The 25,209-nt window shown below is 39.3% G+C and overlaps 1 protein-coding gene across 1 annotated transcript in view; it reads left to right on the top strand.

The window, feature by feature from the left end:
* Positions 1-5,638: 5,638 nt before the first annotated feature.
* Positions 5,639-25,209, top strand: part of ITGA4 (integrin subunit alpha 4) — a 34,568-nt gene continuing 14,997 nt past the window's right edge. The window contains exons 1-15 of the mRNA XM_058809372.1: positions 5,639-5,851; positions 5,938-6,059; positions 11,976-12,082; positions 12,173-12,296; positions 13,574-13,641; positions 14,293-14,422; positions 17,815-17,900; positions 18,228-18,287; positions 18,381-18,518; positions 19,175-19,286; positions 20,850-20,944; positions 21,255-21,345; positions 22,652-22,697; positions 23,071-23,225; positions 24,573-24,727. Coding sequence (XP_058665355.1) covers positions 5,667-5,851; positions 5,938-6,059; positions 11,976-12,082; positions 12,173-12,296; positions 13,574-13,641; positions 14,293-14,422; positions 17,815-17,900; positions 18,228-18,287; positions 18,381-18,518; positions 19,175-19,286; positions 20,850-20,944; positions 21,255-21,345; positions 22,652-22,697; positions 23,071-23,225; positions 24,573-24,727 — 1,674 coding nt within the window. The 5' untranslated portion in view covers positions 5,639-5,666. The remainder of the gene's footprint in view (positions 5,852-5,937; positions 6,060-11,975; positions 12,083-12,172; positions 12,297-13,573; positions 13,642-14,292; positions 14,423-17,814; positions 17,901-18,227; positions 18,288-18,380; positions 18,519-19,174; positions 19,287-20,849; positions 20,945-21,254; positions 21,346-22,651; positions 22,698-23,070; positions 23,226-24,572; positions 24,728-25,209) is intronic.

Raw genomic sequence — 25,209 nt, 5'->3', positions numbered from 1 at the left:
TTATTTTCATCTCTTCTGAAGAATTCCAAAAGTGTTACATTGTTCATATGGCTATACAAAATCACCCAGTTTTCATTGTCTTCTACCATAATTCCTTCTTACCATATTGTAGTTCTGGATTTAGCTGTGGTTTGTCCTAGACTTTTCTCTGCAACTCTCTTGAACTCTCAGGCCTGGCTCCTCTTTTGAGATGCCTGCTTCCATTTTTACATAGATTAGGAGTTTGTGCAGCAATCATTTTGTGCATATCTAGGATTTCATGCTGGCATCAAAGAAATGACCAGTGAATGAGAAATATTTTTAATATGCTCTCTCAGGAAGCAGAATCAGACATAATGATTACCATCCTTCACAAAGGTGACCTGGAGTCCATATTCAGAGGTATGATCTCATTGTGATGTTGTCTGATGAAGCACAGTATCGCATCTTGAAAAATGTATGTTATAATATACTGAAGACAAGACTGAAATTGGAATGGCATTTCCTCCAGATGTTTCCTTTCAACAGTTCTCTTCCAACAACTGTTTCAGTTTTGGTTTCTGGTGGATTATTTTCAAGAAATAAAGAGGTCCTGTGAGGTATTTTTTTCTATCTGAAATATTAGCTGTTGTCACTGCTGGAAGAACATGGTCCACACACATCCACCTTTTCTAATTTGGGGCTGTTTTCATAGTGCTTAGTTTTTCTATGGAGCCAAAGGCTTTCAGCCTCAGCATCATTTGACTCAGTTTCTAAACTATTAATTGCCCAACTTGCACCAATCATTGACCATGCCTATTTTTTGTTAGAAATTATTTTATAAAACCCTTAAAAATAAATGATAGAGACAACAAAGAACCTTACACTCCACTCAAACTATTCATTGAAGTTCTTATATAGAAACCTTTGGAAAATAAAAACAATTAGGGCAGTCCTGCATAACATAACGCTGTGATTGTATTGACATGCGCACATACTTAAACACTGATGCAAATTGAAACTAACATTAATGGTAAGTGCCAAATTCATTCACACCTGAGTACAGAACTGATCCTTCTTTTCAGCAAAGCTAATATCTACTTGTTTAAATAACCAAGATTGTGCTTTTACCTTGTGCTCCAGTTTATTTTGCTTAGCAGATGCAACAGACCAATGTTTAACTTAAAATTGCTTTGCAGCTAAGAAATAAATCTAGGCAAAGTTTTTTCAGATTCTGTTCCATTCCCATTGCATCTGATCTCATCAGCAGACATGTGGAACCTATGAAAAAATAGAAATATGAAAAAAATAGAAACATGAAAAAATAGAAATACCAATAAATGGTCAGATTTTTTTTTCTGTGCAGAGATGAATGTGTTGAAACATTAATTAATTATGGAAAAATAATTATAGGAAAGCATTGATTTAAATAAATTATTTATTTTTTAAAAAAGAAAATTACATTTTTTTATGTTAAAATTCTCTGAACATACATATTTCCTTTTTATCTCAAAAAGATTAGATCTAACTAAAATATTTGTTTAAAAAACTGATAATAATGAAAAAATGCTGCAACTGTGCTGAACCAGACTTTTACAAAGAAAGACACAGAAATGGTGCATGAAAACACTCTTTGTTTGAATTTCAGATGGGAAAGTTTCAAAAGTTCAGCAATTCCTTTGGGATGGGAAAAGAAGTTACTGCCCAATTCTGCTCAGAACCAGTTATTTAGTCGTGTCTGGTCTCGCAACTCAAGAATCTTTGACAAAATCTTAAGAAATAAAAATCACACATATGCATGTAATGATTAATTTCCAGTTCTACCTATCTGTAAATCAAAATGCAGTTATTAGTTAGGCCGTTGTTAGCTATAATTATCTTTTGTTTTCTTCTTCTAGTCAGGTTGCCATAGTCATTGTCTGTATGACATTATTATATGTTTAAATACTGGAAGGCTCTTTTGGCAGATCAGTCTTTATTTCAGCAGCACAATTTTTCAAGGGAAGAAAAAACTTCTTTAAAGAATTTCCTAAAAGCACATTATATGACTGTAAATATATTATAAGCTGATTAAATTAAAAGATTGTTTCTCTTTACCTGATTCTAAAGGAAATTCAGACCTCTAAAGAGAATATAAGCAAAATTATAAAATTAAGACCCTTGCTAACATTTGTTTCTTTTTGGTGCCTCCAACATCTGTGCTTAATTATACTTGTCAGTGGACAATACAACCTCTTCATGAGAGCTCACATGTATCTTACAGCAGAGGGAAGATGAAGTTTCTTGAAGACAGCCTTAGAGGTAAGAGTGTATTTGCCTTCTCTAATTTCTCAGATGACAGCATATGAGTACTAGACTTTGTGGCCCACTGCCATTGTTGGGGGTGGTGGGGGAGAAATTTATATAAAAATAAGACATAGTTATGGTCTGACCAAAACCCTAGATTTTCCATGTTTCAGTAAATCAGAAAGGTTTAGAAACTTCAAATTTGAAATAGGACTATTTAAGTACTTAGACAATTTGAAAATTAAACTTTCATGTCTTTCTAGTTAGGAACAAGAACTGAACCACTGATTGTTTTTATTTCTAATTCAGAGTAGATTTGGAGACACTCTTCTGTAAGCAGCAGTAGGCTTACACGACACACAGGAGACTAGGGACAGCAGAAAGCAGCCATATCCATGACGATTTTTAGCGGCACGTGCTTTCATGTATTTATAACACAGCAAAAACAATCATGTGATCAGTTTCCCAACACCAGCCCATACACAGGACTTAATTTAATACAAATGCCTTCCAACGTAGGGAATCAAAAATTATATGTTCCAAAGAAGAAAGCTGACAGACATTCAGAATCAGGGTGTTCTTCCTTCAGTAATTTTCTTTCCCTTCTTCTCACTTAAGAAGGGAAAGAAACTGCTTCATTTTAAGTTAGATGTGTAGGGTTTAACTTTATAGACTTGCTACTTCTAGAAAGTTAAGGCTGTTACATGAGAAAGCTCCTAAAGCTGCAGCATCAGTTTAAACCATCCTATAAATGCAACCAGTATAACTGTCCAGCCACACAATATAAAAACTACAAATCAGATCTAGGTTTGGGGGATTTTGCTGAGTTATTTTTAACTCAGATCACTTCTCTGATGTGTTTCACTGCTCAGACACTGAACAATTTCAGTGTAACAGGGGCAGAAGTATGACTGAAGAACAAGCAGCAAGAGATGAGGACAGTCAGATGAAATGTACACATCTGCTGCAAAATATGCTGCCAAACTGCAGAGTAATAGAATTAACAAATCATCCCACTGGCTCCCCTGAAATTGCCTTAGATGGTGAACCAAATTCAAGCACAAAAGCAAGTCACTGTTATATTTTGCTTCTAGTGTTATTAACCCACAGAGGACTGTGGGAGATGTGCTGTTGCGAATGCACAGCAGCAAGACATTTTGGGGAGGACTTTTTTTATTATTTCAGGATAACTTAGATATAAACTGATACATAACTGATATTTGATTTGTAAATACAGGTACTTGGCTTCCAGTGTTGGTTCCACCTTTTCTGCAAATTCTCTTAATCCCTAATAAAACTCAAGTTCTCTCTCCATTACTCCATTGTCAGTTGCATTTATTCTGCTCTCTGCCTGGTACCTGAATGGTACTGAAACCTAAGAATATTTCTCAAAGTATGGATTTCTCACTCTCCAGTAATTTGTATTCCTCTGATTTCATTGATGCCTGGTGGATCATGATCACATCCATTCTAGCAGAGTCTAGGAAGACAACACACACATTTCCTCCTGACAGGTGATGTAGAGGTCTCAATTTCATATCATAGCTGGTAAGCAGCTATGTACACACCAATAATTGAATCCCACAACTTCACAATCTACCTTTTCCTGTCAGCTAGGAACCCAGCCATCATCTCAACATGGTTCCTGCATCATGGTGGAACAACCATGTCACAATTTTTCGCCAACTAAACCACAATTTAGCATTTCAGTTTTGAATCATGTTTGTTTTGCTGCTTTGAAAATGAGGGTAAAAGCTTCTTGAGTAGTAGAAATGCAGATTCACAGCTGCTGTTGATTGTTTTAACTCCTTTGATGTCAGTAATTGGAAGGAAGATGAATAGCAGCTGAGAAGCTGTTTGACTCCTTTGCACGAAACAGCCACTGCTCCACATCAGTGTCATCCGGAGAAGCCCTCTGATGGCTCAAGAGATGAGGACTTAAAAAAAGATACACTACTGACTGGCTGTCAGATCTTCCACTGTGCTGATCTCATTCCAGAAACTACACATCTGCATGTGGTCAGGATGACAAGATGTTTCACTCTGCATTGCCTCAGTTCCCTGCTCTGGTAGTTGCTCAGCATTTTGCAGAAGTGTGAAACTTTCCACATTTCCACTAACTTAATGGAAATGAAAGGGGGGTATTTTTCCAAGAAACTTAAAATGCCATGTTCTAAATTTCCATTAAGGAAATCTCACTGTTATTTCTAATGTGTATAATATTTGATAGTTGCAATCATACTGGATTTTATTCCAGATGCAGGAAGTAATCTTTGTAACTAAAATTTTCATTTACAAGTTCTTCTGTTCTTGTTTCTCAGATTCAAAATACCATTACACATAGGTCATCCATATACAGGGGTTATTATAGCAACAGGGAAGCCCTGGTATTCAAACGACTTCAGTGAGGCAAGGTTTGCAGATAGAAGTAAAAGCCTTGATTTCAGGATGAACACAACTCAGTATGAGCTAAATCAAGAGTCAGCAACTGATTGCTGAAAACACACAGAAAAGCTCCTCACTAAGATCAAGGGAGCCCTTACAAGGTCTGCCAAATACCAGATCTCTTGCACAATGCTCATTTTCCTTTGTTCCTTTGCTGTCTGGAGGCATGGCTGCTAACTTTGTCAGCAACTGAAGAACTGAACAGGAATGTGAAAAAGTTACTCTAAAATGTAAAAAAAAAAAAAAAAGCGACGGGGTGCTGTTTTGACTACACCACACGTGAAAGGAAGGAGCCATCAGCAGTGAGCAGTCTTGCGCAACACGGGTAGGCCAGGCTCACTGTGCTCTGCTGCTGCGGCACTGGTTTCAGGAATGAAATACCCCCACCGGGGGACAGCAGGCAAGACCCCTCAGCACACCCACGGTGGGGAAAGCTTCAACACAGGGGTACTGGGATTTTCCTAAATGTAACGGTAAAACTCAATCCTCTCCACACTTCCTTCCTCAGAACACAGTCCTGCGCTTGGGTGGAGCTGCCCGCCCGCTGCTCGGCGGCAGATTTTGGGATAAATTTCCAGCATCTCCTGCCCCTTTTGCCAGCTCGGCCGGCAAATGCGTTGAGGCGAAGCGAGGGGGACGCGGCCCTCTCTGCTCCGCCGGTGTCGGGATGGTCGCGTCCCACGGGGCCGTGCACTGCCCGGGGACACGGGGGCCACGTCCCTTCCGCAGCGTCCCCGTGGGCGCGGACGGGGCGGGGAGAAACCCGACCCCCGCCGCCCGGGCAGGGAGAGGGGCTGCGGCGGCGGCAGAGCGCCCGTGTGACTCCCCCGTTCGCGGGGACACCCCCAGCAGGGCCGCGGGGAGGGTGACCCAGGGCGGGGCAGGGCGGGGCGGGGCGCGGCGCTGCCCTGCCCTCTCCTCTCGCCGAGCAGAGAGGCGGGAAGCCGGCGTCCGTGCGCTGCCGGTCGGCCGGAGCCATGCGGAGCTGCGGGAGGGCGCGGGGCGCTGCGGGCTGGGCCGCCCCGCTGCTCCTGCTGTGGCTGTGCCTGCCGACGGCGCGGCCCTACAACCTGGACACGCAGCACGCGCTGCTCTTCCGCGGGGGCAACGGGACCTTCTTCGGCTACTCGGTGCTCCTGCACCGCCACGGCCAGGAGCGATGGTGAGTCCCGGCCCGGCCGCCCCCGCGGGGGCCCGTCGCGCCTTGCCCTGGCCGCGGCTCCTCACGCTGCCGTCTCTGCCCCGCAGGCTGGTGGCGGGGGCGCCCAGGGCCAGCTGGCCCGCCAACGAGTCGGTGGTGAACCCCGGGGCCATATTCCGGTGCCGGATCGGGGGCAGCTCCAGCGGAGAGTGCGAGCAGCTCCAGCTGGGTGAGTCGGCGGCGGGCCGTGGGCGGGGAGACCCCGGCGGGGCGGCGGCCGGGGACGGACGGACAGATGGACGGAGGGTGCCCGCCGCCCTGCGCGCACCGCGGCTCCGCTCCGCTGCCCGGCGGGGTGTGCTGGGCCCTTCCGCCGTAAACTGCAGAGTGCTGTGCCTCTCGCCAAAGGGCGAGATCAGCGCTAATGCCCGAGGACTGTAGCGGCGGCATCAAGAGAGATGACATGACCAAAACTTGATTTGGGGAAGTTAGGTGTGACAGATGTTCCCACAGCCGTTTCGCACCTTTCAGCCTCCGAGTCAGAAGCCCCGTGAGAGTTTCGGTGTGAGCCCGCTCTGCGGAGAGCTGCTGCAGCTCTCAGGGCAGTGGGTGAATGCAATAAGCTCAGGGATGGGAGGGTGGAAGTATGTGCCTAAATCATGTTTTCTCCTGCAAAGCCTTCTCTTCGTAGAAGCCACCCTAAAGTAACTCTGAGCCACAGCTGTCTTGCTGATGGGTTCCCCCTGCTTGCAGATTTATTGGAGTTTCAGGCGAACAAAGTTCTTCTTGACTGAATCGGTGTTTATGGGTCCTGCATTTAACTTGGCTTCTCTCTATCTCCACGGTCTCCATACTTAGCAGATGTAACTGGCTGAACTTAGTCACTTTCAAGCGTTTGATACTTGTTAAAAAGGGGAAGGCTTTGCACTGGGCTGCCATGAACATGTGTGAATTGCTTTGGGCTCTCTTCCTGTCCATTTGCATACAGTGCTGTTGACGCTATTCATGTGCTATGGAGAGAATCTTCCCCAACTAGTACTGTGCCACGCTCCGACCCAGAGTATCCCATCCGTTATGAGCACACCACCCAGCGCGGGGAAGCGCGGGAAAAGGGCTATCAAAATATTTGAAAGCAATGGCACACCATGAACTGGTGGCTGTCAGGGCGGAGCTCTGTTTGGTGACAGCATTCTGTAACCAAAAAAATGCTAGAACAATTATTTTTCTACATGTCTGTGTATAAAACTTAGAACTGACAGGTTCTAGCCTTCTGTCAGTTTGTTTTTAGTCTTTTTTTTGCTACAAATCAATATAAGAGTTTCAATTTGTAACTGAGCTACAAAAACCTAAGGTACTTCAGTGGTGTTTTACGTGTAGTCCTATAAGAAAAAAACAAGCAGTTGCTCCTAGAAAGAATGGAAATTAAATTTATACCAGCCCAAGTAGTATTTTGGGGTTTTGTTGAGTAATTTCATTCCAATACTATATCTATTAAAAAGTTACACATAACAAAGACCTATTTTTTTTCTGACTGTCTGATTTTTAGGAGGCTTGCAAAAAATCTAGGAGGCCAACTAAAGTAGTGACTTTATAACATATGCTAAGAGTCAATAAATCCCTGTTCCTAGATTGGTGGTAAAAATAGTCCTTTACTGTGTGAGGGAAGAAAAGGAAGACTTGAAAATTTCAGGTTCTTTGAAAACTACAAACATCTGCAATGCCTCTCACTTTGCTCATTTAGCCAATGGAGAAACAAAATCTCCAAAGAAATAATATGATGGGTTTTTCTTCAATAGCTTAAGGGATTCTAAGTGAAATGAGGCAACAGATATATGAAAAAGTTTATGTAGTTCCAAAGGTTCAGCTTAACATGGCCTCTATTCCCAGAATTGAAGGCTGCAGGTTACGCAACATACTTTTTAAAACAGTTATGTAGTTATGCCACATTTTTTCAAACTAGGTTTTCATTACTGCAAAGATGACATCTTTGCATCACTAAGGTTTGTCTGTAGTATTTCTGAAGTTAAATAGAAGCTGAAAAGAAGTGCTGTATTGTAAAACAGGTCATGGAGGTCAATGAAGAAGCCAAAGGCAGCTGTGCAACATGGGATGTGAATGAAGTGGCATAGTATCTGAGGTCAGAGAAATGTGCAGGGAAACTTGCAATTACAAAGCTGAACTTAATTATCTTTGTCTAACTCATTCGAGTTTGGATTCTGATCTCATAGAATAGGGAATTTCCTTAGAAAAATGTGTGGCAATATATTGCGCTGCTGAACAGGCACAGTAAGAAATAAATGTTTCTGTCTTGCTCTTAAATAGTTGAATTTGCATTTTGTTCTGGTAAAAACCTCTTTGAGGTGGTAAGTTTCTAATTATAAGTCATAAAAAAGTAGAGGTGATAACAGGCAATAGAAATGGCTTTCCAAATGTTGGGCTTCTGTAATAAATGGATGTGAATTACTTGGAGGCATAAATATGTTAAAATACTTTGTCACTCCTTTTTGCTAAAGTTGCCTTGAAACTGCCATAACTAATTAATGAAGGATTCATGAACCATTAGGAAGCCTCTGATCACACAAAACTGCTCTTGTATTTTTACATATCGCAAGTCCCTATCTGCTTTCTCAGAAGCAAAAGGTCTGCTGGGAGCAGTCTTATGCTGCAGTCATCACAGTATCTGGGATAACTCATCCAGACATACTTTGAAGAATTTTAATGTTCTTCAAGATGTTGCAGGCCCTGGGCTGGTTTAAGAGCTGAAAAGAGCAATGAGATACACTAGTAAGGCTTCCTTTTCCTAGCCCCTCATTAACACTTTTAAATCTCTCTCTGATTGATGAATAGAAGAGTTTTCAGTCTCTTTTTGAGTTCTAGTACTTCTGTTTATGGTGTCAAGTGTTCTAGACTGCAGATTTATTTGTATTCGGAGTATTTTTAAATAATGGCTTATGTTAGATGCAGAGGCTTGTTTGATTATGAAACTTCAAGTACAAAATACAGTACTTCAGGTTGAGGCACTGTGTCCATCTTCTAGTCTTGATTTTCAAATCCTTGCCCACATCAGCTTGGGGTAGTCACAGATTATTGCAGAGGAATTTACACAAAGTTTTCTATACATTTTGACCTATTGAATTTTGGACATATAAAATGTTACAGAAATTCTTCAGTAGCACTGCTGTCAGATTTGAAACAGTGATTGACTGGCGAAAGTATATAGGAAATAATTTGTGCACTTTGCCGTCCTGTCTAAAGAAAAAAATAGTTTTAGCTACAAATGAATGCAGTAAATTCACTGCATGCAGTTTAACATAAGGCCAGAAAGCTCTGCCTGCAGTTTCAGTCTTGCTCCCTTCCTTTAAGTCTCTGCTACAATTAACCTGTGAACAAATTGCCCTCTAGCTCCCCCAGCTGAATCATTACAATGGAAAAGTGAACAGTTAATGGTTTTCCCCAAAGGCAGAGCTGTGTCTGTTCAACTTTGATTTCAGTAAGTTTGAGTTTTGGTAGTGTGCTTTTTATGTTGCTTGCATTGCTCATACCTTGCAAGTGACCTCTTTCAAATAGCCATACTATTCCAAGGAACATGGGATCTTCTGGACCTAGGTCTGTTACAGAAAGATGGAAATGGGTATCATTTAAAATGTTTTGGGTTGAAGTCATTTGAGGGACATAGGAGGGATAAACCCCATCAGATCTATGAAAGCAGAAAGTAGTTCCTGTGTGAGTAAAACTAGACTCTGAGGCCCTGACACCTAGGAGCAGGATATCAGGAGGCTTATTGCCTTTGCAGCAGACTTCATCATTTTCATCAGTTAGCAATGAACCAGAGGAGTTATGGAAGGATAAAGTGGGTGATGAGAGGCTGTTGGGCATGGAAAACACTGGAGCAAGTAATATAAAACTGGTTTCTCAGATGACATTGCAAACATCTGTATTATGATCCTTGAGGCCAAAACCAGAAGTGGCTTTTTAAGTTCTGACCATATTTGTGTGCAGTTGCATTGTTTCTGTGGATGTGTTCAAAGGGGATTGCAGCAGAAGTGTATCTTCCAGCTGTGTAATGTACACAGGCATGGGCAATTACTTATTTCTCAGCGACTTTATGACAGCACGTGCTCCTTTTCCCTGAGGCAACCAAGCTGCCATGTCCTCTTGAGCTTATGCAGTGCTGCTCTGTTGCTTGTGCAGAATGCTGCATTTTCTCATTTGATAAAGCTTTTATAATGTCATACCCTGAGCAGGGACTCATCAGGCTGTCTGGGATGTCAAGTTCTTGCTTCTCTCTCCCACGAATGTCTGTAATTTCAAGGTGGTTGAATACTTGCCAGTCAGAGAAAGATAGGAAACATAAGGCAGCATTTCAGTAGAGGGCCAAAATAATCCTGAATCAACGTATACTGGAGCAAAGGAAAAGGGGAATGCAATCCATTGAGCGTCAAAGAATGGTGGTGCTTTTTCTTGTTACAAACCTCTGAAAGAGGCACAGGAAGGAAACACTGAGACAGGCTGAACTTACTCATCTCTCACATCATCATTGTCTGGTTTTATTTGATTTAGTGATAAAAAGTCTCAGTCTCTTGGGGTCTCAATTTATTGCCCTGGTCTTCTCTACTTCTCCCATTTCCTGTAAGTCCACATAAAAGCAAGTCCCAGGTAAGTCATTATTAGAAGAGGATGGAACTCATTGGTAGAAGGGAATTACCAGAAGTGCCTTGTGCAGTTTAAAGGAGGACTAATTCTTACACATGGGAGTGTAATGGAATTTTCTTTTCTGAGGATATTTCAATCAGATAAATCTGCTTTTTAATTCATGTAAACCATGGAAATGTCTCCCTTAGGTAGTGAGAAGTTTTCCATTGCATAATTCAGTTCCAAAACTAAATTCCACACTTGTTTCTGAAAAGCAGTGTATATTCAGTACATGGAAGTGTCATCTCTGACATTAGCCAATAGGATAATCTATGTATTCATTTAAACTCTCTAATGCATTGGACAGTAATAAATGCCAGTTCTGCTCTCAGCACAGGTGTTTTGTTTGGTGGGTTATTTTTTGCAGGCTTTTTGGTGGGGCGAGGGGTGAGAAGGTGTGGGGTGTGATTTATGGGGTTTTTTTCTGTGCAAACAATATCCCATCAGCATTAGTACTCTGTGGTCTGTACTGACATCCTCTTCTGGATAACTAAACTAACACTTAAACCTCAAACATTTTGGGTTCACCTGTAGTTGTATTCAATCTGAGAAAGTTTTAAAAATTATGCAAAAGAGTTTGTTCAAATGAACTAATGTGTTTCCTTATTTTATAAGAACTTATTTTCATAAACTATCATGCTGATGCATAGAAAATACCAATTCAGCAATTTGATTAATGCTTATTCATACAAACATCTTAAAAATTAAAAACTTCCTTTATATAACTTAGAATAAATGTGTAGCTTCTCCTTACTGTGGGGTTCGCTACTGCTTTCCAGAGGAAAGCAGATGTTTGCTAACTTGGCAATACTGTGGCCTTTTGAGCTGTGGGGCAGAATTAGAAGACATTTCAGTGTGTTTTCTCAAGGTTTTAAAAAATAACTCTACTTAAGAACTAACACTAAGAGCTGCTAGTGAATAATTGCAACAGTGAAAGAAGCATGCAGGATGTGCATAGGTAATGATGTGCCATCCCCAACAGAGGTGGCAGTTATACAACCTTTATTTGATAGCCATTTGCAGTAGAGATTGTTTTAAGATCTGCTACCAGTAGACACACAGTTGGAAGGATGTTTGCTTTAGGCTAGAGTTTAGGTGGCACTCACAGGTATTACTTGTGTTTCTTACAAACATTTAGGCTGAAGAGCACTTACAGGGACAGCCCTTAACCAGAATTGAGTGTAATGTCACTTTCTATCTGAGTAATGATGGGGAAGCCCATCCTCACTGCCAGCCTATCACATTCAGAGCCAGGATGTTCCCTTTGGCTACCCACAATCATAACTTTGCTTAAGAAGAAAGTAAAAAGTCTGTGTGACCTGTGTGAGACAGAGGTCAGAGCCACCATATCCAAATTGCAGCACTGTCCCCCAGAGTTCTTGGATTCTCCTGTTACCACCACATTGTTCTTCACCTTGTCCCTCTGTTCAGAGCCCTGGTCTTTGTCTCCTAGGCCATCCCAGTAGCAACTACTGTGGGAAGACGTGTGTGGAAGAGCGGGATAATCAGTGGCTGGGTGTCAGCTTGTCGAGGCAACCAAAGGAGGACGGATCTATCATTGTATGTATTAACCACTGGGCCTGTTTGTCACACTGCAGCCAGCTTTCTTGGGCTTCCATGTCAAATGCTGTGTTTGTTTTATATCCATAGGCTTGTGGACATAGATGGAAAAATGTGTTTTACGTCAAAATTGAGCACAAACTGCCACAGGGCATTTGTTTTACCATCTCTCCTGATTTTCGAACTGTCGATGGAATACGCCCATGCCATATAGGTAAGCAAAAGGCTTGAGTCCTTTTGTAGGGAAGGGTGAGATACGCAATTGAATGGTGCAGAGTTTGTGAAAAGCCTGTGTTGTTATGAGAAGGTGTTCTGCAGCCAAAGGCTTGGAGGCTGAGTGCTGATGATATGAGCCCAGTTTGTGATGTAAAGATGTTTATCACTTCAAAGAAAACCTGCTTTCAAAAGGCAAAAAAAAAAAATGGAACAGGGCATCAGAGTAGTTTTTTCCCAGATTGCATTGCTGAAGGACGTGTGCTTTTCAAAACCAGGCCAGTAGAGGACATCCTTCCTTCCTTTACTCTTGTCATTGCTCTGGAGAGTCTCACAGCAGAGCAGCAGAAATACCTGCAAGTGATTGTACCACCTGCTCCTTAGCCTTTGCTGCAGTGCCTGTCACATTGCATGTCCTTGTCCCTTACTTGTCTTCTGCCAAGGCTGCTGCTGTGGCATGAGACCTTCAGGGGTTCTTCCTTGGAGAACTTCAGGAGCAGAATAAGAGGCAGCACCAGAATCTACCAAATGAATTCCATCCATGCTTTCCCATTGTTATCTACCATCCACCCAGGAGAACAATCACGTGCCCTGTGCCTTGCCAATGCAAGGATCAGCTGACAAAGTGATCTTCCTGTGCAGACAGAGTAGTGCCATCAAATGTCCCACTGCTGGCTTTGGAGACTCTTACAAGGGGTAGTGAAACCATGTGTTTTTTATCTTTGGAGACTTTAAGTGTACAAATCTGTGTATGGAATGAAGGGAACCCTGATGGCAGGCAGTCAGCAAAGAATTGCAGGAAAGCAGAGCTGGGACAGTGTTGGATTGCTAGGATGAAAGCAGGATGTCTGAGACTGCCATAACACAAACCCCTCATGGCACCAGTGGAGCACAGGGCAAGTTCAATCAAGCCTGTCAGAGTATGCCTGAAGTACAGAGTGGAAGAGTATCCAGACATGGTGCTCAAACTATTTGTCTGTTTCATTCATGGAACAATTTTGAAAGTATAGCCTTTAAAGTCAATATTTCAAAGGCAGGTGTGATCAAGTGATACACAGTGTTTTAAGTTTGTTACAATAGTATATTGCACCCAAAGGCTATCTAGTAGAAACCAGTCGTTTTAGTTTTATTGCAGAACTGAAAACCAACTTTTTGGGGAGGTGTTTGTTTGTTTGTTTGTTTTTTCATAAGTTTTCTGAACTTCTGTTGAAAGCCTGGTGACAAAACTCTGGAATTACTTGCTTCTCATCCTTTTGAATATTTCTTGCCCATTCGCAGATCATGCACGAAAGTATGGAGAAAGACATGGGTCATGTCAGGCTGGAATATCTAGTTTTTACATTGAGGTGTGTATTAAAGATACCAGAAGTCTCTCTGTTTATATACTTACTTTTATGTATAATGTCTAAAAAGGGATGTGTAAATGCAAACATCAATGCTGTATTTTATTGTGGGAGGGAAAAATCACTTTTTAATTTATTTTTAATTAAATCTTGCTATGACTTGCATGGTAATTCCCAAGTAAGGCTTTCGTTTTTAATCCCAAGAATACTTTTACACCTTACTAAAACCAAAGTTATTTTTCATCTGAAAAAAGGGCATGGATATAGCAGAGGATGAAATTTTATTATTATCTTTAATATGTTTGGTGTAACATTTATAATGCTTGCCTTCTTGCTTTACAGAGTAATACTCTCTATTATTTAATCTTCATTCCATCCTAAGATTGTAATTTCTAAAAAGCTCATTTGAGAAGAGAATATCCTGAATTGCTGTATTTTGCTGTTACAGTTTAAAGCTTTTAAAATGGTATTTTTACAAAGTCTGGAAAATATTATCTGTAATTTAGTAGTAAACCCCAGTGCTGAGCCAGATGCATCTCCAGTAGCATTTCATAGAATTCACAGGAGATCTAAACAAGAGCATTTTACTTGTTTTGCTTATTTTCATGAATATTTCAGTGTGAATAACATGGCTTTGTTTTGCTTTTCTTTTAGGACTTAATTATAATGGGAGCCCCTGGATCATTCTATTGGACTGGTTCTGTGTTTGTATACAACACAACTGCACGTACAATCCACTCTTACACAGATTCCAGTAACCAAGTGAAATCTGGCAGTTATCTAGGTACTTAAAGGATTTAACACTTTACTAAAATATAAGCTAAATGGCTGGTCTTGGGGGGAGTGCACAATGTTTTTGAGTGTTTTCACTATTAACCCCAGAAGCAACAGTTCTACAGATGATTTCTAATTTTGTGAAGTATTACTCATGTATAAGGCTTCCTCTCTGTTCTTTTTATGAGGAAACTTCTCAAACAGTGGATTTCTATTCTTACCATCTCTCCACTGACTTTTAACAATTTCTTAATTTGGAAGGTAGAAATACTTCTGATTAGCAATGGTTTTCATTTTACTCAAGTCTGCAATGCTGCCACAAGCTTTCACAGAAAAAGACAGTGGTTTCACATTTAACAGAAATATGAAAAAATTTTTACAGTGAAAGCTGCAGGGAAATCTTAATTGTATTGTCAATAAGGGGAACTATGCTGTAACCTTTAGAAACAAACTTTCCTCCAATGTTGTTTTTTTTGTTTCTTTTTTATTCCAAACATATTTTAGTCTGGATATGTGAGAAGGCAACCCTCATTTATGAATGTCTGTAACCAAGGCCATGAAGTTCTACTCACGTGCCTATATCCAAGTAACCAGCTGAATTTAGTGCTACAGTTTGGAAAGGTTTATGCCAAAAAAACAGCAGCAGCTTCAGAACTCTCACTGCACTGAGAAAAGCTCATCTGTCCTTCCTGAATTCCTAAGCAAGAAAATTTTTGCTTGTGACCATTGGGTTTTGCATTTTCCCATTCAAAGTTCCGGTTCACGTGGATAAATATTTCCTGTTTCTGATTCCACTTCTCTGACAATAGGAAGTTGGCATATGTTATGAAATAGCTATTGTGAAACACAGTGAAACTAAGACTTCAGAATTCAGTTCTGGGCCTGCAAAGGCCACAGGGACTCTGTGGGAAAGTCAAGCAGAAGAGAGACTGACTGGTGAAGGGGGATCAGACACGCGGATGCCTAGGGTCAGCCATTAGAACTTCTAACCTTTCACAGGACAAAAAAAGAGCTTCAGAGAGTGGAAAGCTTCAGTTTTCCAATAGTAATCAGCAGGAAAAGTACTGCACCTGCCTAGGGAAAATAAATTCATTCCAGATTTCTGCTTCTGAAAGTATAAGAATGAGAATTTCTGAATGAGTCAAATCATTGACAGCCAGAAGCCAGATCCAGGCAAATGGGTAAAAACCTGCGTAAGGACTGTGTTAAGGAGAGGTTAGGGAAGGCCCTTCCACACAAATGTGATCTCTCTTAGTTGCTTTGGCCATCCAGGACCTGAAGTCAGCTGGAGTTTGCTTCACTCTAGTGATCTGCTGCATGTTGGCTCAGCAGAGCCATATGTCTTCTGAACTTGCCCTTCTACTGGAAGGTGAAGAAGAGCACCATTAACTCATCTGTATGTCTGTACAGTAACAGCTGTGATAAACTTGGAATTTTGCAGTTTCATGTTACTTTAACCTCTGCTCCTTTCCCTCATATTGCAGTTGAAGCCCCATGGTGTGGTTGAAAAGGTACCTTCCTTCCCTCCCTCAGCATCTGTGCCATCTTTATAATTATTGAAGACAAAAATCTGTTCAGGGTTAATTCTGTTACCAAATTAATTTTTTAGAAGTCTGAGTCTATTGCTCCCTTAAGTAATGAAAGAAATTATCCCTACCAAATGGTGGAAGTATATTGTGACCAGAGTGTAATTCAAGCATGTAAGGAGATAGCATTATCTACTTACTCTATTCTTGCACTCATAGGGACAAAGACATTGGCATCTTTAACAGTTTAATGAAAAACATAAATAAAGAATAATAATTAAGAACCTAGAGACTACAGGAAGTGCAGTAGTATTGTAGCGTTTTCCATAAGTTGGAGGAAACAAGGGTGTTCGTGTGCCAGACAACTGAAAGAAGGAAGGAAATTAGATATTTGTAATACATAACACTAGGTAATATTTTCTTGACTACTTGAGAATCTCTTGGAGAGGGGTAGCTGACTTCTATAAAAGGAATTTTCAAAATTATTCAGCCTTTCAATTCAGCTGGCCCTGATGAAAAAGTAACCTTAAGCACTTAAACTGCCGTAAAGAAATCATAAAGTAGAGGACAGTTCCTTTGAGAAATCTGAGAAGGGCAAGTAACATTTCAGAAAACTGAAAAACTGTAGTCATGGTAAAAAGGAGAAAACTATGGCGTTGGAAATAAAATTTCATTTCTCTATGCCTTTAAAGGGTCAGTTATGTGATTTCCCGTTCCCCTGCCAAACATTTTAATACCATTAAAGAAAAATGAGAACTATGTAATTACTGTAATTCTTGTGTATGTTTGGCTTTTTTTTTTAAGTCCTTAAGAATTAATAATGTTTGCACTTTGGCAAAACAAAAATAACTAGAAAGTAAATGTCAGAGGAGGTAAATTAAGGTTTATCCTTAATTTTTTGTTGAGTAAATAAAAGCTAAATGTTGACCTTCAAATGATAAATTGCTCTGTTCGTCTCTTTTAGATTAAAATATGAAAAGGAAAAGGTGGCTTAATGAGAACTTGAATTCTAGGCAGTTGTGTTCACTGACAAAAGATTCAAAGCTTGTTCTCATCTATCTTAAGATGATTTTTCCATTTCCTCTGCATTCAGGAACATCAGCAGTCATTCAGTAAATGCAAGAGTAGAGTATATGTTATCTGTCCTGTATTCTGAGTTGTGATGTACTTTGGAAAGAGTAAGGATGACTTGTGCAGCTACAGGTTAAGGTGTTAGCCTTTATTTTGCAATTCTGTGTCTGGATGTCTGCACCAAAACATGATCCCGTTTATAATCTCTCTCCACATACAGAAATGCTTTGTAATGTAGATTTATTTACTAAAGCTGATGTAATGGCTTCTTACTGCACAATAAGGCTTTTGCAGTTTGTTCCTGACATTTTCATGTGTGTGTCCATGGTGCTTTATGTGTGTATGTGCACATAGAATAGCACTACATTTAATTTTTCTTAAATCCAGTTATAATAGTCAGAGTAACAATTGAATCGATTATTTCCACATTCCAGTGCATCTACTTGGATAATTTTTATTTGTATTAATAGTGTGGACTTACTGAACAATTGCAGAATATGCATTATCAGAAGGTCTTTGCAATTTATTTTATAAATAAATTTTTGAACTATGGCAGATAATTGAGTTCTTGGGAAGAAATGAGTGTTTCTGACACTTTCTCATGCTTGATGGAACTTACTGTCTGTAGTGACCTTTTACTTATACTTCAAAAACTTTCTATTCTGTTTTCATTGCTGACTTGCATGAGGTCTGAATGTCAGACTCATGATAATTTATGGTCTTGAGAGCTTTTATAAGGCATGCTCCTATTCTATCTTTGTTACATAGCATTCCCAGTATTGAATAGTGCATTTCTGATTTGCAGGATATTCTATTGGAGCTGGACATTTTCTGACACCATCCAGTATAGAAGTAATTGGAGGGGCTCCCCAACAGGAGCAGACTGGTAAAGTAAGGAATTGTCTATAATATTGACTTAATGACTATAACCCCAAAAATACTATGATCTTCCAATATAGATTAATATATTAAAGACAAGTATCAGATGTGACTTTTCATGGGGGAAACTTGAGTAAGGAATTAGGGTAGGCAATCTGGATAACATTGATGTGAACTGTGGTGTTGAAGAAAGATGCAGGTAGGAGGCAGGAGGTAGCTGTAATTTGTGATACTGAGCACTGCTGTGCTGATTCTCTAGCACATGCTGTAGAGAAAGCACTGGGAAGTGTTCCAGATTACAGTTTGCTGAATTCTGCTTGTGTTTTCTTTTCCTTTTAGGCATACATTTTTAGCAAGGAGGGAGAAATAAATATTCTCTTTGAAGTAAAGGGCAAAAAGGTAAATCTGTCCTATTGCTTTTCTGCACCTCATAACTTCTAGTGCATCTTCATTAAAATGCAGAAATAATAATGATTTCTTGTCTGCACACAGCTTGGTTCTTACTTTGGAGCTGCAGTTTGTGCTGTGGACCTGAATTCAGATGGCTACTCAGACTTACTGGTTGGTGCTCCAATGGAAAGTACCATCAGAGAAGAGGGAAGAGTTTATGTCTATATTAATTCAGGTTCTGTAAGTATTTTCTCTTAAAAACACACGGCAACACAGCCATTCTGGTTTAACAGGGTAAGAGGAAGAGTTTTCCTCTCTTCTTATTCCATATTTCCAGATATGGAAAAAGCAGCATTAGGGCTGTGATGACTGCCCCAGCAGGAGTGCACAGCACGCCCCCAAAGGCTGCAGTGTCAGCTGTAGCACAGTTACTCCCACCAGTGCTGGAGCTGCACACAGACTGGGTTCGTTTCCTAGGAGCTGTAGGTGGTGACAGCCTGCCCCTGCAGCCCCTTTCCAAGCTCTCCTCCACTGCTGTGCTTCCCACTGAACTGCCAGCTGAAGAGCAACTTACCAGGCCCTTCAGAAACAAACAAGGACTGAAACATTTGCATGCAGTTACTGGTACCAGTCAGGAAACAGACTGGTACTCCTGTTTTGCAATTGACATGACTGGACAGATCATGCATTAGAATGGGCTTCTTTTCATTCTTTCTAAGGTTCAGAAGTGGAAGTGTAGTCACTTTACTATTCTTACACTAAATACCATAAAATGTATCTGAAAATGCTTGCTTCTACATCAATAAGTTTGGTGGGGTTATATATTGGTATCCAAGGCAGTTTTAACATTTTGAATAATATTCCATTCATGTGCCATTGACTCTGTTTTCCTTCAGGAAGCAAAGATGGTAGAGCTGAACATAGAGCTCAGTGGGAGTGACTCGTATGCAGCAAGGTTTGGAGAGTCCATAGCCAATCTAGGAGACATAGACCATGATGGCTTTGAAGGTAAGAATACAAAGAAAACCTATTGGGTTTCATTCTCTGTGATCAGTGGAATGCCATGATAAACATGGCAAAGGAGGATTATGGAAGTCTGAGAATTCTTTTGGTTTGGGATTCGACTTTTCTGACTGGAAATACAGCTCCTTCACAGTCATTGATGTTTAATACCAAGGCACCAGGTTTTGTCTAATAAAGAGCATGAGCATGGAGTGATAGCATAATCTGTAACTTTTGTAACTCAAATGGAATCACTAATCATGTTTTAAATATCTGAGATGAAGGTTGGGGAACAATTTGGCAATTTTGTAACAATAATAAACAAAAATGGAGTCAAAATCTGCTTCTTTGTCCCCACTAAGTACTAAATACATGGGGATATTGAAAGCAACCTTCATGTTGGGAGACTGCTGTAAGAAAAAGGCTGGAAGCAAAATATAAAGAGAAATTGGGTAATATAAAGCATTTTTCTGTAATAATTAAAAAACAGAGCAGAGCCAACTCCTTCAATGATCTAAACCATCAGTATCAGCCCTGTAAAGATAGTGATGTGGGTGGTGGTGTAGGATCCGACCTCAAGATCGTGTGTGTAATTTTAACAGGCACAACTTGACTGTCCCATTTTCATCTCACTAGTAGAGAGATGTATAATGTGCTTTATGTGGTTTAGTCACCACAGTATGGGCTCAGTCAATGTGGATTCAATGAGAGAATTGCTCTGTAAAACCAAACAGTCAAAGGTTTGGGTTTTTTGTGATTTTGGTTCAGTGCAGCCTAAAGTATTTCTGATTTGCAGATAGTTCAGTTTTTGCTTATTTGTAAGTGCAAGTTCCCAGTTATTAACAGTGACTTTCAAGATGGTGTACATAATCTCCCCATCCCTCCCTGGTAAACAGCCTCTGGCTATTTGAACCATGGGAGTTTTTGGTAAGGGCTGTTGAGGGTGGATTGGCGTGTAGGTACGTTCATTCAGTTTGTTACAAATTGCCATACCCCTCTGGGATTAGGTCATCTAGGCATAAAACATATCCCTTTGTGGCAATATCCCTTTGTACCTTCATTTCCTTGTTAAATGCCTTTCCAAGCTTATTATTAACTGTTATGAACACTTCATAGAAAAATAAATAGTTTATTTTTGGCACTGTAATAAGAGTACTTGTGTTTCAGTGACTTAATCCATGTGGGAAGAGCAGGAAAATCATCACTGTTCCATAAATATAAAGCTTGGTATTTTTCTCTTTTTTTTAAAGATCATGATAATTTTGCCTTCTTTCATGGTAACCTTTTAACCTCTTAAGGGTCAAAATTAGTATTGCTAGAAATAGACTGTGTCTTTAACAAAATGGCAGTATTTGATTGTTGCTTTTCACACACAGTAATTAAGGTAGAATCAGATTACTGAGCTGGTCTGTATTGTTTTTGTTTGCTTTATATCTGTGTTCACAACTGCCTTTGAATTCAGGCAAGTAAATCTGATCCGGCATTGCATGCGTCAAGATTTGCATTTCTTCAGCTGCTCAGTGGTCATATTTCCTAGTCCATGATCATTGCTGAATTGTTTTTTCACAGATGTGGCAATTGGGGCTCCACACGAAGATAATCTAAAAGGGGCTATTTATATATACAATGGCAGGAAAGATGGAATAACACCAACATTTTCACAGGTATGCTTTTCCAATGCAAAATACCCAATCCAGAAAAACCCCAAGTTTAAATCTGAGACGGTTTTCCCTTCATTTAACAGTCTGACCATCTGAAGTATATTAAAAGACTTCAGAAAATTTTTACATGGTCTGTGATTTCCAGTCATAATAAAACCTGTAAGAGAAAAAAAATTGTTTTGGGAGCTTTAAAAAAGGTTTATGGGATTTAAGTTCACCATCAGGATTGTTCTGCTAACATTTTTCGCTGGAAATTGTAACTCAGAGATTAGCTTTCCAAGAATAATTTTCTCTTTTGTATTTTTGTCCTCAGAGAATACAAGGAAAAGAAGTGAGTAATTCTTTAAGCATGTTTGGACAATCCATATCAAGTGGCATTGATGTAGATAACAATGGTTATCAAGGTAAATTAAGCAATTTTGTTTACTTTTAATATTTAAAAGAATAGAAATTCATAGGGAACAACCCTACTGTCCTACTTGATACTTTTATCAGAAGCAGAATCTGTTATTGAGATGACATGTCACATCTCATATTTTGGGAAGAAAAAAGAAGAGGTAAAGCTGAGGCCAGGCAGTCAGGTTTCACGGTCACCTAACTATTATTTAAGGACTGAGAACAATGTAAGAGTGAGATCATAGTGCACAAGGGGAAGAGAAATGTGATTTATATCTTAAAAGCAGACATCTCATTTACAAATGTCACAATGAGGTGCTTTGGGCACTGGAAGCATGTTTGTTGTCCAGACTAGTGTGCTAACCTGAATATATTGCTGGCATTCCCAGAGTCTGGATTCTGACAGGAGTCATGGGCTCCTTTACTCTCAGTCTGAGTGAACACCACTTAGGGCTCATGGCATTGAGCTAAAACCATTGTGGAGTTCTTGTGGCCATGACAAAGTAGTGCTAACTTGGTGCCAAGAATATATTAATTGTTTTATACACATCATCAAAACATTCTGACATTTTGCAGATAAGTCTTAGGTCAGGTATGTCTGTCCTGCTCTTGGGGGTGCAAAAGCACAAAGTTACCCTGTTGTGTGTTCTGGCTCTGTCCACAGAAACATTTTCCAGGTTAATTTGTAATGCTGGCCTAAAGGACAGGTTACAAGTAGTCTGCTCACAGGTCAGCTGTTGGTTACTACTCTGGCAGTCACATCCTCAGGCCCTTATATCATTTAGTCATCTGACAATTCACTTTTGCTACCTGATTTGGGAGGTATATAAACTGTCTATATTTCTTTCCTTCTTGCATGAATAGAGTTCAGTTCATTTGGAATAAAGGAAATACTATTATTTCTCTCTATGTACAATTTTATACATATAATAGACATATAATAAGCAAATCAATTCTAAGTATAAAAATCAGTAGGTATGTGCATGTATAGCAATATTGAATATCTGGATGGAGAAGAAAGCAAGTATCTCCTATTTAGCTGAGTTGTCCTTCAGTATCAACCATTTAAATGTGAAATAGAAATCAAATAATCACATTATCAATATCTGGAAGTCCATCAAATTAGCATGCAGCATTTATGGACAGTGCACAAGTATTTGAGGAGCTGTCTTTAAATACTAGTATATCCCTTCTAGTAAATAAAGGGCAAATGGTGTCTTAATATTCACCAAAAGGTGAATATGCTATAAAATGCTTGTACCTAAGTAATTCCTCTTGACAAATTATGGTTATTGATACGTTCTTTTTGTGCAGATGTAGCAGTTGGTGCATTTTTCTCTGATTCTGCTGTGGTGTTGAGGTGAGATTGCTGTGTTTCAATACTTTTGAAGACCATACAGTTTAACTCTGTTTTTTAGTGGAATTTATTAAAACTCAGTAATTTAATTTAACTCATTATATTCTTGATATCTTCAACTTCACTCATTAGGCTCTAGAAGGCTCTACAAGTGAAACATTTAAGTAAACACATTGAAAAGATGAAAATATCATTCTGTAACTTTTTGAAGTAAAAATAATTTGCATACAACTGTTTGAAACTATCTGAAAAATGCAGATAACTTTAAAATTATAATTCTAAAATATAAAAATAAGTTGTCAGGGATGATTAGTTTTTGCAGACATTCTGTAAGCTATATCTGAACATTATTTGTGTTACTCTTTTCTATTCTTAGAACAAAGCCTGTGATAATTGTTATAGCTTCTTTGAAGCATTCTAATTCAATAAATCGAACTAATTTGGACTGCATGGAAAATGAGCAGCCTGCCACCTGTATGAATTTGAAGATATGCTTTGCCTACAGAGGACGGGAGGTACCTGGTTATATTGGTAAGCTACTGGAAAAATAATCCCCTATATGTACTGATTTCAAATGCACCTATTTGCAGAATAATGCTGCTGGTATTCAGTAGAGCATTAATCTGACTTCAGTATAAAATGAAAAGCTGAAAACATGGATACCTTTTTAATGTCATGACTACCCTGTAACGTCAGGCCACTACACTTCTGTTCAATTTGGAATAAGAGCACATCCCTGCTAGAACTGCTGCTTGGAGAGACAGCAGCATTAAAAGGGTGATATTTAGATGTCCTCTAACAGCAATCTTCTCAGGCAGGGACCAAACCAGATGGGACTGCTGGAGGATGCTGCCTTCCACTTAGCAATAGAGAGAAAGCATTCCTTCACAAACCAGCTCAAGCAGCTGATCATATTGTGGGGCACTTTTTGAAAGAGAAGGAATCCTACCAAAATTACTGAAAAATAAATCTTGTATTGTGTTTTATATAATGCATATTTTGCTTTTGGCAAAAAACTGGTATTGCTGGAAATGGTGTCTTTCAGAGGGAATATTCATGGTGAATTAATTTAACATAATTTACTGTCTAAATTTGCCTGTATTGCCTGAGTGCTTTTAACCTACTTGTCATGTGCTATTTGTAAACTGCAAACAGCCCTTCAAGTACATGGTATATAAAATTACATTGCTCAACTCTTCTGGGTGAGAACAGACAATAACCTTAGGGAGCATGTTACAGAGAACACATGCAGTGATGAATTGTTAAGTTATGTGTCTTTTGATCTTTATCAGATCTTTTGAAACTCATTAATTTTGAAAGAGGAGCAGTCAGACTTGGTCACCCTTGCTGGACTTGTACATAAGACTTTTTAATTTAAAAAAAAGTACTGGTAGAAATTGTAGATAACCTAACCCTTGGCAAAAAAATTAGAAGTAATAGATCTGTAATGCTCTGAAACTTGTTTGCAACTTGTTACCATAGCAATTCATGCTAACTTAAATAGAAAAAACTGTGAAGGTAAACAATATTTGTCAGTGTTAGTTGACTTAAGTGTTTGTTGTAAGTTACTGTCAGCCGTGTAACTAACTGAAGTGGGTTTTCTGTAAATAGATTTTGGTAGAAAATATAAATACAACCTGATAAACTATCCCTGATATAAATGCATGTATTGGGGAACAGCCATGAAGCAATTTTCAGGGTATTAGAAGTTTTTCTTAGTATGGATTTATGTCAGTGTTTTTAAGCCAAGCATTTTAAAATGGATGTTTAAATATACTTATGGAAGTGAGTCAGAAATTGTAATTTCTACATAAACTCATTAAGATTGCAACACTTGAAGATTTATAACCTTTATTTTCCCTGGGTTTTATTTTGTAGTGTTGCTTTATAATCTGAGTGTTGACGTGAACAGAAAAGAGGATACACAAGCTAGATTTTATTTTTCCTCCAATGGAACACATGATACAATCTCAGGAAAAATAAAGATTTACAGCAATATTACTACCTGCAAAGATCATCCAGCATTTATGAGGGTAATGTAGTTTTCAGTATGTATTGTCTTGTAAATCCTTTGTTCTCCTCTGAAAAGCAGACCTGCTGCAAAAGAACCTATTCTGTTTATAATTGCACCACATAATTTTGGAAGTAAAATATTTGTATTCAGAACTTCCACAGTTAATATATTTTATTTCTGATGCTTTCTCAGCTTTCTCTGAGGAAATCAGTAGATCTTCCATCTCTTACATTGGTGAGATGTATAATAACAATAACCACAGTGATTAAGTTGGACCTTGAGCATTCTTGAAATTTTTTCATCATTTTTATGCATGACAGATCATATATAGATTGAGGTTGGTTTGGAGCAATCATGAAGATTCAACATTCATATTCTGCTGAACATTTTTGATGGAATTTTCTTATGTATTCCTTAATGCAAAGTCTTAAAACTTGTATTTTTTATGTTTTGTCATCTGTAAGTATAACAAAGAACATGCATACGGTTTTGCTTCTGTTG

This window comes from Ammospiza caudacuta, chromosome 8 (genome assembly GCF_027887145.1).
Source record: "Ammospiza caudacuta isolate bAmmCau1 chromosome 8, bAmmCau1.pri, whole genome shotgun sequence".
Lineage (NCBI taxonomy): Eukaryota > Metazoa > Chordata > Aves > Passeriformes > Passerellidae > Ammospiza > Ammospiza caudacuta.
This window is presented reverse-complemented; position numbering and strand designations above follow the sequence as displayed.